Source organism: Eriocheir sinensis, chromosome 13 (genome assembly GCF_024679095.1).
Source record: "Eriocheir sinensis breed Jianghai 21 chromosome 13, ASM2467909v1, whole genome shotgun sequence".
Classification (NCBI taxonomy): domain Eukaryota; kingdom Metazoa; phylum Arthropoda; class Malacostraca; order Decapoda; family Varunidae; genus Eriocheir; species Eriocheir sinensis.
The window spans coordinates 21,857,869-21,872,740 of record NC_066521.1 but is presented as its reverse complement, the minus strand read 5'-3'; the positions used below and the strand labels follow the sequence as shown (position 1 = coordinate 21,872,740).

Sequence of the window (14,872 nt, the reverse complement as noted above, 5' to 3'; positions counted from 1 at the left end):
GATGAAGAGGCGACCTGCAATGCTACCCTACCCTACCTAACCTGCCCTGCCCTACCCTGGTCTGCTCTGGTTTGGTCTGCCTCACTCTGCCACCCACCTCGCCTACCTACCAACCCACCTTCCCATCCACCCATTGCCCTACCTCACTAACAACCTTACCTACTCAAACATTTATCTTCCTACCTATCTATTCATCTACCTGCCTTCTAACGTATTTACCTATCTACCTTCCTTCCTACCTATCTATCTATCTACCTTCTAACCCATACCAACCTATCTACCTGTAACTTAACCTAACCTAACCTCACCTCACTTCACCTTACCTAATCTTACCTTACCTTACCTAATCTAACCTAACCTAACCAAACCTAACCAAACCTCGCCTCACTTCACCTCACCTAACCCTACCTTACCTAACCTAACCTAACCTAACCAAACCTCACCTCACTTCATCTCACCTAACCCTACCTTACCTTACCTAACCTAACCTATCCAAACCTAACCTAACCTGACCTAACCTAACCTAATCAAACCTCACCTCACTTCACCTCACCTCACCTCACCTAACCTATCCTACCCCACCCTACCCTGCCTACCTATCTACCGACCTGTCTCGCTCTCTAAACACCTGTCATCGCCTATGCTGTCTGTCTGTTGCTTGTCCTGTCAACTTTTCTTATCGCTCGTCTGTTGCTGTCTTCGTCTTATCTATGTCCTCTCTGACCTATCTCTAGCTCCTGTTGCTGTTGCTGTTGTTGTTGCTGTCTTGCCTACCCGTCTCTATCATCCTGACCTATCTCTTGTTCCTGGTCCCTTTTGCTGTCGTTGTTGCCGCTGCCTCGCCCACCCAGCCTGGTCCCGCCGCTAAGACAGGTCCCGACAGCCCCGATAACCCGAAGAACACAAGTTGGTCGGCCTACTACCGGGCAATACCCATACCCCGCTGCGCCCCGCCCCGTCCCGCTAACACACACACACACACAGGTAAGCACAGGTACACACATAAAACAAATGAAATGTCAGTATAAAGATGATACGTGTGTTGTTAATGATGGTGATAATAAAACAATAATATAAATGATACTTATACTAATACTAATGTAAATATCAGATAAAACAAATGCACAACGAGTATACAGCTGATACGGATGATGTTTATGATGGTGATAATAATGAGAAAATAATGACTAATACTAATGGTGAAAATAATACCAGAAATAGCAATTGCGAAAAGCTGATCTGCTATACAGTTTACCTTCTTTAAATTATCACTGAGTACTTTATTTAGTGTTTCGTGAGGAGTTATTGACCCATCCTTTTTATTATGGGAAAGGAGGAACCTCAAACACAAAAGAAGAAAAAGGAAACAATATAACCGGCCACTTGGAGACTCCTTATGCTATGTTCTTATGTTGCCCGCTGAAGCATAACGTTGTCTTAGTATGGAGAATGCGTCAACGAGGTGATAACAATAGATTGCCACCTTAACACTGCCTCTATTAGCACAGTTATTTATTTATTTATTAGTAAAGGAAAGGAAGCAGCTCAAGGGCAACAACAACAACAACAACAACAACAACAAAGAAGCCCGGTGATCGCTACTCCTAAAAAAAAAAAATAGAAATAAAGAGTGGCCATAAGAGAGGTCAATTTCGGGTGGAGCGGTGTCTTAATAGTCCGACGCAATACCTAGTTCCTTAGCGTCACGGCCGGGGCTCAGGTGTGCGTCAGGTGTCATGAGCCGCTCATTTCCATTCTCATCAAACTTCGGTGCCTCGTTAGATTTTTCCCGGGCGAGTTCAGGCCAGGGTAAAAAATGCACCTTTATGCCTGATGCCTGTGTGGTGTTGTGTTGTGTTGGCGGTCACCTGCCTGCCGCACCTGACTATATGAGGCCTTCCAGAACACAGGTGACTCAGACTTATATACCTTACGATAGCTTTACTATAATCTAACCATAAACCATAACCTTCCCTGAACCTGAACCTAACCTAACCTAATCATAACATAACCATTACTTTACTATAACCTAACCATAAACCATAACCTTCCCTGAACCTGAACCTAACCTAACTTAATCATAACATAACCATTACCTTACTATAACCTAACCATAAACCATAACCTCACCTGAACCTGAAAGTAACCTAACCTTACCATAATCTAACCACAACCTTACCATTAACTTAGGGATGGAATGAGAGGGACTTTCATGGATTTTGAAATGAGAAATGTTTCTTATCATAATCTTGCCTTACCATAATCTAACCATAACCTTACTCTATAATTACCAAGGCCTAACCTAACCTAACCTAACCTTACGATAACCTACCACAACCTTACTATTAACTTACGGATGGAATGAGGTGGAAAGCTTCAGGGACTTTGAAATGAGTAATGTTTATCATAATCTAACCATAACCTTACTCTATAATTACCAAGGCCTAACCTAACCTAACCTTACCATAACCTACCACAACCTTACTATGAACTTAGGGATGGAATGAGGTGGAGAGCTTCAGGGACTTTGAAATGAGTAATGTTTATCATAATCTAACCATAACCTTACTCTATAATTACAAAAGCCTTAATATAACCTAACCTAACCATAACCTTACTATTAACTTAGGGATGGAATGAGGTGGAGAGCTTCAGGGACTTTGAAATGAGTAATGTTTCTCCCGTAGAGTTTCTTATTAATTTTCTTAGCCGTTTCAAAATATAAACTAAAAAAATAAATAATAATAATAACAATAATAATTATGGATGTCTCGGCATTTTCCTGAATTACATGTTGACTCTGAATATTACCCTGAAAAGAATATTTACCTTCCTCCCTTCTCTCTACCTCATATTTCTTCCTCCTCTCCCTTCTTTCGCTTTCTCAACCTCATTCGTCTCCCTATTGGTCTCTTTTGCGTAACCCACCTTCGCCCACCTACCTATTCATCTACCTGTCTACTAACTTATCTACCAAAACATTAACCTACCAACCTACCTACCTTCACCTTACCTTACCTAACTTAACCATGCCTCAACTCACTTCACCTCACCTAACTCTACCTTACATAACCTAACCTAACCTAACCTATCCAGACCTAACCTAACCAAATCCAAACCTAACCTCACTTCACCTCATCTAACCAAACCTAACCTAACCTAACCAAACCTCACCTCACCTCACCACCTTACCTAACCTAACTAACCTAACCTAACCTAACCTCACTTCACCTCATCTAACCTAACCTAACCTAACCAAACCTCACCTCACCTCACCACCTTACCTAACCACCTTACCAACCAATCTAACCTATCTACCTACTCTACCTCTCTACCTCTCCACCTAAACCTACACAGCCAGGCATCTAAGAACGAGTAGAAGGCGGGCAGCGCAGTGCATGAGGCGGAGAAAGGTTAGCGTGACCTTTCCAAAATGTTCCCGAAGACTGTCACCTGAGCGAACCGTGAGCGAGCTAATTAAAAAAGGCGGATGAGTCACCAGATGAGGCAAGCGAGTGATGGAGGTGCAAGTGAGTGAGAGAAAGAGAGAGAAAGGAAAAAAGTGAGTTCTGGAAGGGAAGGAAAAAGAGAAGGTGAGGTGGGAGGTGAATGAGAGAGAAAGAGGAATAGAGGAAGACAGAGAGAGATAGAGGGGGAAAAAAAGGTGAGTTCTGGAAGGGGAGGAAAAAAGAGAAGGTGAGGTGGGAGGTGAATGAGAGAGAAAGAGGAATAGAGAAAGAGAAAGAGAGAGAGGGAGAGAGAGAAATGAAGTAATGGAAATCAAGGGGACGAACAAACAGACAAACAAACAGGGGAAGAGTAAACAGGAGCAGGAAAGGAAGAGATTGTGGTGGTGGGAAAGAGGATGTGTGTGTGTGTGTGTGTGTGTGTGTGTGTGTGTGTGTGTGAGAGAGAGAGAGAGAGAGAGAGAGAGAGAGAGAGAGAGAGAGAGAGAGAGAGAGAGAGAGAGAGAGAGAACCTTAATTAAAAGCCAAGAAATAGTTAAAAAATGAGGCGATAAGGAAACTCAATCACGAAGGAAAGAAAAAGAAGAAAAAAGAATGAAAGAAAGACTTAAAAAAATCCCTTCCAAGACTTAAAACCAGAACAAAACAAGAACAAAACAAAAACAAAACAAAACAAATAATAAAAACAAGATAGACCGTCCTTGCTTACTTGCCTTACACCAATACGTATATTATCGATAAGAGCAAGTATGCAATATCAAAGAGATTACACACACACACACACACACACACACACACACACACACACACACACACACACACACACACACACACACACACACACTTCTTGAAACAATGAAAAAAATAAAAAAAAATAAAAAATATCCTGATACCGTGAGTTCGATACCGGGAAGGGCGATAAAGACCGAAGAAAACAACAGATAACGATGACGATAGATGAAGGTGACTTTGAGAACGAAGGAAGAAAGAAAGAAAACGAGTGGCATAGAAAACGAGATAAGGAGATGAATAAGTGAAAGAGCAGAAAGAAAATGGGAAGAGGAGGAGAAAGCAAACGATTGGAGGAGAGAGAAAAAGAGCAGAAAGAAAATGGGAGGAGGAGGAAGTGAAGGAGGAGGAGAGAAAGGTTCGGAAATGGAGTGTGCGAGGGAGCTAAAGGGAGAGGAAGTGAAGCGAAATGGAGAGTAAGAGAAAAAAAATGAGCATGAAAGATGTGGAGGAATGTGGAGGAGAGAAAATAAAAAGATGAGGAGGAGGAGGAGGAGAGAAAGATGTGGAGGAATGTGGAAGAGAGAAAATAAAAAGAGGAGGAGGAGGAGGAGGAGGAGGAGGAGAGAAAGAAGTGGAGGAATGAGGAAAAGATGAGAAAACAAAAGGAGAAGAAAAAGAATGTGAAGAAGAGATAAAGAGGAGGAGGAGGAGAAGAAAAAGAGATTAGATAAGAAAAATAAAGAAGGGATGCAAGGATGAGAGAGAGAGAGAGAGAGAGAGAGAGAGAGAGAGAGAGAGAGAGAGAGAGAAAGGGGGGATGGGTCACGGCAGTCCACCACCACCACCGCATCGATTTCTGAAGGCAGTTTCAAGGCCGCTGCGGGTGTGGGCTTCTTACGCTTAGAGAGAGACAACCACCATCACCACCATCACCACCACCACCATCACCACCACTACCATTACCACTTTGACCACCAACACTATATACTAAGACCAACCTCACCACCACCAATACCACCACCATCACCACCACCACCACCATACCACCTCCATTAAATAATAGAACTGGGGCCATACACTTACTGGAAGGGTCAACCATTACTACTACTACTACTACTACTACTACTACTACTACTACTACTACTACGAAACCAGCAACACCATCACCATACAAACACCACTACTGCTACTACTACTACTACTACTACTACTACTACTATTCCCTGGTGTCATAGGTGGAAGTAATAAAGACGATTGATAATTATAGATAATGAGTTAATAAGGTAATGGGAGAAGAGGAGGAGGAGGAGGAGGAGGAGGAGGAGGAGGAAAAGGAGAGGAAACATGAGAAAGAGGAGGATGGGGAGGAAGTAGGAGGAGATTTAGAGGGAAAGAAGGAATAAGAGAAAGGGGAAAAGAGGAAGGGAGGGAGAAGAGAATGGTAAAGAATTGAGAATGAGGGAGAAGAGAGAGGGGAAGAAAAGGGAAGATTGGGAAGGAAAAGGAATAGAAGAAAGACATAAGGAGGAGAGGAAGAGAAAGGGAGATGGAGAGAAAAGAGGAATAGAAGAGATGATGATGATGGAGAAGAGAGAGAGGAAGAGGAGGAAGAATGGGAAACAGAGAAGAACCACTATTCCTCCTCCTTCTCCTTTTACAACTACTACTACTACTACTACTACTACTACTACTACCACTATTACTACCACCACCACCACCACCACCATACCTTTGCATTTCACACGACTACCATTCACGGCCCTCACCACCACTCCCAACACCACCACAATCACCACCGCCACCACCACCTCCTCCACCACCATCACAAAAGCACGGTGCAGCTTAACTAATACGAGAAGAGAGAGAGGGAGAGGGAGAGAGAGACAGAGGAAGGGAGAGAGAGATGGTCAGAGGATGTGGAGATAGGCTTAGAGATGATAAGAAATGAAGAAAAATAAGAGATAAGAAGACAGGATTTCAATATTTTTTTTGTTTTTTTTGTTTTTATTTACGTGTTTGATGCTTAAAAGTAATATCGTGTGTCTCAGTGCGGTATGGTGGGGGTTTCTCTCTCTCTCTCTCTCTCTCTCTCTCTCTCTCTCTCTCTCTCTCTCTCTCTCTCTCTCTCTCTCTCTCTCCTCCAGGGCATCTTCTTCCATCTATCTTGTGATGCTGCTGACCCAAAGGAAATCCACTCAAGAAGGGAAGGGAAGGGAAGGGGGAGAAGATAAGTAAGGGGAAGGAAAGGGTGTCAGAGTGAGGGGAAGGGAAGGGAAAGGAAGGGAAAGGAAGGGAAGGGAAAGAGGAAGGGATGGATGGGAAGAGGAAGGATGGGATGAGATAGGAGAGAGAGAGAGAGAGAGAGAGAGAGAGAGAGAGAGAGAGAGGTTGGATACTGTCTATGTTCACTTAAAATATCCGTCAATATATTCCTTTTATGGATCTCAGACCAATACTGGCCTCCTCCTCCTCCTCTTCCTCCTCCTCCTCCTCCGTGGTATTGTGATGTGGAAGCCAGTCGAAGGATTTTTTTTTATTTTTATTGTGAGATGATTCTTTTTCTCTTTCCTCCTCCTCCACCATGACTCTCTCTCTCTCTCTCTTCCTTTCTTCCTTTTTACAACACTTTTCTTGAGGTACTGAAGAACGCAGGCACTCAAAATTAACCTACACAAGCAAGGAACGTAAAACCCTGAAGAACGTGAGAACTCTGAACGTGAAAACTGTGATGAACGTCAAAACCCGAACGTGAAAGCTATGAAAAACGTGAAAACATGAACGTGAAAACCCGAACGTGAAAACTATGAAAAACGTGAAAACATGAACGTGAACACAATAAAGAACGAGAAATCTAAAACGTGAAAAACTATATGAAAAACGTGAAAACACTAGAGAACGTAAATACCCGAGAATCCACCTGTAGTTACCTGGGTTATGTAGGATGGGCACCGCTACCATGGGCGCGGTCATCCTGAAGGCAGTGAGGGTCGCCATGTTGGGGCCGAGAGACATCTGAATCACCGGGGGACAAGGCCAATAGGAGCCTGCGTCGAACTCTTAACTAGGACGGGAATAGGAATGTCTTGTGGTCTTTTTTTTCTTTCTGACACTTAATAGAATACTCGATGTCTTGAAGGGGACTTGCCGCGTCTTGTTCTCTTTCTTTCTTCTTTCTTCTGCCTTTCAAACCTTTATGGGAGTGATAGAAGGGGATAGCCGTGTCTTCCTTCCTTTTCTTTCTGTCTTTTTGTGTCTTCTTCTCTTTCTTTCTTCTTTTTCTGTCTTTCAAAACTTAAGGGAGTGATAGAAGGGGCATAGCCGTGTCTTCTTCCCTTCCTTCTTTCTTCCTTTCAAAACTTAATGGGAGTTATACAATGCTCTCCCCATCCCTTTTGCGCTTTCCTTTTCCTCTAAGTACAACCAGTCTCCCTTCATTCCCTTATTTCTTCGTACAACACTTAAGTAATACAATGTTCCTCCTTCTCTTTTACAACTTCTCTCTTTTCTCAGCATCCACAGTCGTCCGTCCTTCCTTCCTAACAATATTCTTCTTTTCTGGACACAAAATCTTCCTTCCTTCCTTGCTTTCCTTCCTCCTTCCGTCCAACACTCAAAGGTTATGTCACACTTGCTTTCCTTCCTCCTTCCGTCCAACACTCAATGGTTATGTCACTGTTTCTTCGCTTCCTTTTACAATGCTATTCTTTCCTCAACACCCTTAGCATCAACGGTCTTCCTGTCCCCTTGCAACACTCAATGGTGGCAGCTCAACCTTCCAGTCTTCCTTCCCTCAACACTCATTAGTAACACCAGTCTGCCTCTTCTCTCCTCCTGCAACACGTAACGTCAACACCACAACCGTCTTTTTCTTCCCTCCCTCAACACAAAACAGTAACAACGCTCATAACTCTACACTCTCGTCCTCTCTTTCCGCAGCACACGATAGAAAAACATCACAATCTTTCAAGCGGCAACATCATCGCTGGAAATAGACGTTGGGAGGTGTTGCAATGCTCCTAGTGGTTGTGGTGGCGGTGGATGTGGTGGTGGAGTCCTTAGCCCGTATCCTAGCGCTTCATCACCACCATAACAAAGGAGGGCGGACAGGAAGCCGGATTTACCCCAAGCACTCACTCGCTCCCATCCGAATCACGTTATGTCGCAATATTTCACTCGTGTTGTGGATTTAGTAACGCAAGTCGGGGTCGTCGTATCTCGGGTCACGACTCTGGAGGGAAAGGGGGACGAAGGATGGGTGAGTGCTACTGCTGTTTAAGGGTCAAATAACCGTATATTTAAACACTTCGGGGCTCACATACCCAAGTGGGGGTTAAGGGTCTGTGTTTGTAGTTTCATGGTCCTAGTGATAGTTGAACGAGGCTTCTGAACCATGAACGGGAAAACCACCAATGAACACCCGGATAATTTTGTGGCCTTGGAATACAGTCGTGGTGGGAGCCGGATACGTTTATTGCTATGGACCGAAGCCACTACACTGCCCGTACTTGCAGGTGCATGCGCGGGTATTATCGTCCGGCGCGTGACTCCTACCACGGGCTTATCGCTGCTGTTATCTGCGACGCGTCAACTACTATCACTGCACTATCTATGGCGGGCGTTATCTTCTGCGCGGCCTTGCACAACAGGAGCTACTGCGGGTCATATCTACGGAACGCCCCGAGATAACGACACTTGTCAAATACGTGTTGTTCTGCAAGGCATCTAATCCACGCCACTCGACTTCCGATAAGAACACTGTCTGCTGTTTGTCTTGTCTTGTCCAATCAGGTTAGGCGTCTGAGGCTCCTGAAACTCTTGGCTATGAGCGTCCTGCAAGAGGTTAGAGGGATCTGATTCTGTTTCTAGGGTTAACTGGTCCACGTCCTTCGATGAAACAATCTTTGGTCTGTGTTATCTTCTATGACGTGCAACTCTACCAATGGCTTTCTTGGAACCACCAGGGCTGCAGTTTCTGGTGCAAAATGATTCTCGTCCTTCGATAAAACACAATCTTTCGTCTGTGTTATCTTCTGAGGCGTGCAAATTTACCCACGGATTTCTTAGATTGATTGATTATTGGAGAGTTCATCTTGGCGACGCATCCGGATTTCTAAGAACCACCAGGGAGTGCCACAAGGGGTTAGAAAGGTCCACGGCTGTTTCTGGTGCTATCTATGTCACGTCCTTCAAAGGGAACACACTCCTTCGTCCGTGTTATCTTCTAAGGCGTGCAAATCTACCCACGGTTTTCTTGGAACCACCAGTGAGTGCCACAAGGAGTTAGAAAGGTCCACTGCTGTTTCTAGTGTTATCTGTCACGTCGTTCGATGCGAGCACAATCCGAGGCATGAAAACACAAAATAAGGCGTCAAACACTCATTTTCGGGCAACCAGGGAGTGCCACAAGGTAGGGTCCGCTGCTGTCCCTGGTGTTATCTAAAGCACGTCCTCCGATAAAAACAACAACAATCTGAGCATTTCCTACGATGAGAGCACAATCTATCGTCTGTGTTTTCTTTGAGGCGTCCAAAACTCCGACTAACCAGGGAGTGCCACAAGGTAGGGTCCGCTGCTGCTTCTGGTGTTATCTATAAGGTACGTCCTCCGATAAAAAACACAATCTGAGCACTTCCTACGATGAGAACACAATCTATCGTGTGTTTAATCTCCTGCGACGTCCAACATTCCTCTTCGGACAACCAGGGAGTGCCACAAGGTAGGGTCCGCTGCTGTCCCTGGTGATATCTAAGGCACGTCCTCCGATAAAAACACAATATAAGCACTTCCTACGATGAGAGCACAATCTATCGTCTGTTTTTATCTCCTGCGACGTCCAACACTCCTCTTCGACTAACCGATAAAAGCACAATCTGAGCACTTCCTACGATGGGAGCACAATCTATCGTCTTTAATCTCCTGCGACGTCCAACACTCCGACTAACCAGGGCAAGGGGTTATACTGGGGCCGTGGCGGTTTCAGGTGCTACTGACGTGCCGAGCTCCTAGCGACTCTCACCTCGGCCCCGCCCTCACCGCTCCCTGTCACATCCGGCGTCACGAGCTGGATCGCCGCCACTCGCCGCCACCTTGACAACTACACGGCAATAGAGAACCCTCGTCACGAAGTTCTCAGCCCTGATTGATGTTTACCTGAGGACCTCCGACACCTCCCCCGCTGACAGGTATTTCCAGAGGGTTAGAAGGTGCGCGGTGCAGTTTCACGAGCGTGGCATCAGACAGATAAGGTGTGTCTCGTTATCACCTGGTTGTCTCTCTCACCACCACCGCCACCACCACCACTACCTAGCTGCTGTTGCCACATACACCCCTGTCACTACCATCATCACCGCCACCACCATCACCGCCGCCGCTGCTAACCTGGCACCGATGACACAGCACTCACCATCACTGTCATCACCACCACGTTTTAAATGCATCACTACGTTCACCATCACCATCACCACACACACACTACAGCCTCCCATCTACTCTCTCTCTCTCTCTCTCTCTCTCTCTCTCTCTCTCTCTCTCTCTCTCTCTCTCTCTCTCTCTCTCTCTCTCTCTCTCTCTCCTTGCATTTCGTGTATACTCTCTCTATTACAACCGAGGAGGTGGAGGAGGAGGGGATATGTTCTTACCTCCTCCTCCTCCTCCTCCTCCTCCTCCTCCTCCTCCTCCTCCTCCTCTTCATCCTGCCATGTAAACCTGTAGTGATAATTCGGGGTGAAAGAAGGGGAGGAAAGGGGGAAGGGGAGGAGGAGGAGAAAGGGGAGGAGGGGAGAAAGGGGAAGAGACAGCAAGCTCGTACGTTATTAGACACAAAGGTAGCAAACGATGGGGAGAAAAGGGAGGGGAGGAGACGATGGGGAGGAGGAGGAGGGGGAGAAGGAGAAGTTGAGATATGGGGAGCTACTGGAGGGAAGGAAGATAGATGCTGGGAAGGGAGAAGGGGAGATAAAGCCATGGGGAGATGCAGGGGAGGGAAATGGGCGAAGGGGAGGAATGGGCTGGAGTAAGGAACGGGTGAGAGAGGGAGGTGTGATATGGGAAGGGAGAGGAAGGGAGAGGTGTAGGTAAGAGAGGGTAGGGAGAAGGACATGAGGAAAGGGGAAGGGATGCAGTAAGGTATGGGCAGGTAGAGAATGGGAAAGGTAAGGGAAGACAGGTAGAGAGAAGTAGGGGGAGGTAAGGATTGGTAGAGTAATGCTAAATAGAGGTAGATGGGGAAAAAAGAATGGTCGAGAAGTAAAGGAAAGGGAAGGAGAAAGGAACTGAGGTGAGGAAGCGAGGAGGTGAGGGAGAGGTAGAGAGAGGTAGTAAAAGGTAGACAGGTAGAGTAATAGGGAATGGAGGAGGGAGAGAGAAGTAAGTAAGAGAAGTAAAAAGTTAGAGATGCAGTAGAAATTGGGGGACAGGTAAGGAGGGAGCAGGGGGAGAAGGTAGAGACAGATATACAGGTCAGGGCAGGTAAGGAAAGGGAAGAGTAAGCTTAGGAGAGAACGACACAGTAACTCAGGTGATCATCCGTGTTATGCTCAGGTAAGGAGAATTGTAGAGAGTCACCTTCATGCATGCCCCGACTGTGCCCCGCTCCCCCCCCCCCCCCTAGAAACACCACCATGCCCCGTCTCTTAACGCCCCGACAGTGCCCGCCTTGCCTAGCCCTCTTACCCCCTTCTCCCTTCCTCAGCCCCGTCCCTTAACGCCCCGACTGTGCCCCAACTTAATCTGCCCCTTTAGATAGTTGAGAATATTGAGGATGATGAGAGGATGAATGAAAAGATGATTGTGAAAGATGGTAATGAAGAGGACAGTGAATAATGATGATGATGAAGATGATGATGATGATAGTGAATGATGATAGTGAGTGAATGACGACTGTGATGCTAATAGTGAAAAAAAGACTAATGAGGATGATGGAAGAATGAATGAAAAGATGATGGTGAAAGATGGTAATGAAGAGGATAGTGAATGATAGTGAATGATGATGGTGAGTGAATGAAGACCGTGATGCTAAAAGTGAAAAAAAGAAAAAAAAAGAATGATGAGGATGATAAAAAAATGAAAGATGATAGTGAATGATAATGAAGAGAATAGTGAATGATAGTGAATGATGATGATAGTGAAAGAAACCCTCCACCAACCAGACAGCCACCAGCATACAGGTTCACCCCATCACTATGCCATTCCTCCCTTCATCCATGTAAATCCCCCCTAAACCACCCCTTCCCCCTCCCTCTCCCCTCCCTTCCCTTACACTAGCTTCCACTACCTACCCACTGCATAAAAAAGAGGGCGACAAAAACTTGTGGTGGCGCTGGTGGTGGTGGTGAGGGGGGATGGAGGGGGAGGGAGAGGGGAGACAGGTATGAGACCGCCTGTGATACCTGGCTTACCTTTGCTATTAAGAAGACTCAGAGAAAACGGAATAAAAATGTAGGTAAAAAAAGAAATGTAAATGTGTCTTTTTAATTTCTATTTCCGAGGATAAAAATAAAGGTATAATAATCTCCGTCTTTCCAGTTAACGATCTTCAGCCTTTTCTTTCTCCTGTCTATCCCTATTCTGGTTCCCTTTACACTCCCTAAAGCTCCAGTCTCGTAGCTCCTCTCCTCATATGAAGCACTTAGTAACTTAGAGTACCAAGCGCCACATATCTCTCCTCCCGAAATTGACCTCTCTTTTTGGACACTCCTTTGACCTCTATTCAGGAGCAGTGAGTAGCGGGCTTTTTTTTATATTTTTCTTTACGCCCTTGAACTCTCTCCTTAGCTGTAAAAAAAATATAAATAAATAGAGAGACGCTTGGTACACTATGTTATTAGGGGACTCATATGTTTCTGTGCGTGTCTAGTGGCGATAGAGTTGTATTTTCTTTATTTCTCCTTCTTTTTTTCCATTTTTTTATCACTAGGTTAATTATTATTGGTATTAGTATTAATGGTTGATGTTTTGATAGTAGTAGTAGTAGTAGTAGTAGTAGTAGTAGTAGTAGTTTCAGTGTTCCAGCATCACCATCTCGCTACACGCCACTCTCCTCCACTCCTAAAATCCACATCCATTCCACACACATCCATGAATACGCCCAACACCAACAGAAGCACATTCACGAACACTCACACAAGGTTGCTGGCTGCGAGATGGACAGAGAGCCTTTCCCAGCATCCCTCAGCATCCTCCTCTCACCTCACAACCCTCCCTACACACACACACACACACACACACACACACACACACACACACACACACACACACACAACACCTCTCTCCGCTCCCACCCTCTAACACACACACACAAGTACACACTCACTCACACACTCACACAACACCCAAACAGTAGCGGAAACAGACGAGACGACGCCCGAATGCAACAATGAAAGCGACGATGAGAACGACAATTATGTGGTCGTTCGTAGACTTATGTATCACACTGCAGGTCGTTGTGGGTGGCTGGCTGTGTGGACGGGGATGGAAGAGGGGAGAGGTGGAGTGGGTGGGAGAGGTGAGGTGGAGTTGGTGGGTGTGACTGCTTCTTCCTTCCCTCTCCTTCCTCCTCCTCCTCCTCCCCTTCTCACCTTTCTTGGCGTCCAGGTGAGTCGTAAATCGCGTACCTGCACAGAGGGCGTGACGAAGTGTGTGTTGCAGATATATAATAAAGAGATTACTGAGGTCTCAATGGGCGGTGCGGAGCAAGCAGGCAGGGGCGGCGGTGGCGTGTCCTGAGCGCTGATCCCTGACCAAGCAAATGTGTGTGTGTGTGTGTGTGTGTGTGTGTGTGTGTGTGTGTGTGTGTGTGTGTGTGTGTGTGTCTCTCTCTCTCTCTCTCTCTCTCTCTCTCTCTCTCTCTCTCTCTCTCTCTCTCTCTCTCTCTCTCTCTCTCTCTCTCTCTCTCGGCGGGAAAGGTCAAGAACGCCCATCATTTTCAGCTGTTAGTGGCCCAAGACACGACAATATGCTAAGTGCCTGTCTCTCTCTCTCTCTCTCTCTCTCTCTCTCTCTCTCTCTCTCTCTCTCTCTCTCTCTCTCTCTCTCTCTCTCTCTCTCTCTCATTTACTTCCTCCTCCTAGTTCTTCTCTTAGTTCAATTCCCTTCCTCTTCCTCTTCCCTTCCTCCTCTTACATTCTTTTCCCTTCCTTTAGTTAATCCCCTTCCTCTTCCATTCCTCTCGTTCTTCACATTCTTCATTCCCTCTCAACCTCCATTTACATAAATATATACATACATAAACACAGCCTTCCTCTGCCCTTCCCCTTAACCATCCAGCACCCTTTCAGTCCTACCTTCCTGTCAGTCCAGTCTCATAGCTTTCCCCCTTCCTCCTCCTCCTCCTCCTCTTCACTTCACCCATATACAGGCCACTTACCCACCCACACCATGCCCATACAACCTCCACCCCTATCCCCTTTCCTCCCCTCCCCTCTCTCCTACACTTCCCTTCCCCTGTACAGCCTCCCCTCCCCTAACCCCTTCCTCCCCTTCCCCTTTCTCCCCACGTCCTCCAGTATACAACATAAGCCTCTCTCGCTATCACTCCCATTAGGTTAACTTTACTCCCCTTCTCCCCTCCACTCCCCACCCAGCCCCCCAGACTTCAGCTCCCCATTAAAACCACTTCCAGCTCTCACACCCTCTCCCCTCCCTCCTCCTCCTCCTCCCCCTCCAGCCCCTTCTTA

The 14,872-nt window shown here is 46.0% G+C and overlaps 1 protein-coding gene and 1 long non-coding RNA gene across 3 annotated transcripts in view; one reads left to right on the top strand and one right to left on the bottom strand.

The window, feature by feature from the left end:
- Positions 1 to 9,551, bottom strand: part of LOC126998185 (cAMP-dependent protein kinase catalytic subunit 1) — a 73,817-nt gene extending 64,266 nt beyond the window's left edge. The window contains exon 1 of one of the 2 annotated variants that reach the window (XM_050859638.1): positions 7,127 to 9,551. In XM_050859638.1, the coding sequence (XP_050715595.1) occupies positions 7,127 to 7,211 (85 nt within the window). In that variant the 5' untranslated portion in view covers positions 7,212 to 9,551. Of the gene's footprint in view, positions 1 to 5,928; positions 6,038 to 7,126 lie in introns of those variants that run through there. The other variant, XM_050859637.1, reaches the window with a different exon arrangement.
- LOC126998187 (uncharacterized) lies at positions 9,459 to 10,135 on the top strand. Its single transcript, XR_007752677.1, has 3 exons — positions 9,459 to 9,606; positions 9,759 to 9,794; positions 9,950 to 10,135. It is a non-coding gene; the product is annotated as an uncharacterized LOC126998187 (long non-coding RNA).
- Positions 10,136 to 14,872: the final 4,737 nt, after the last annotated feature.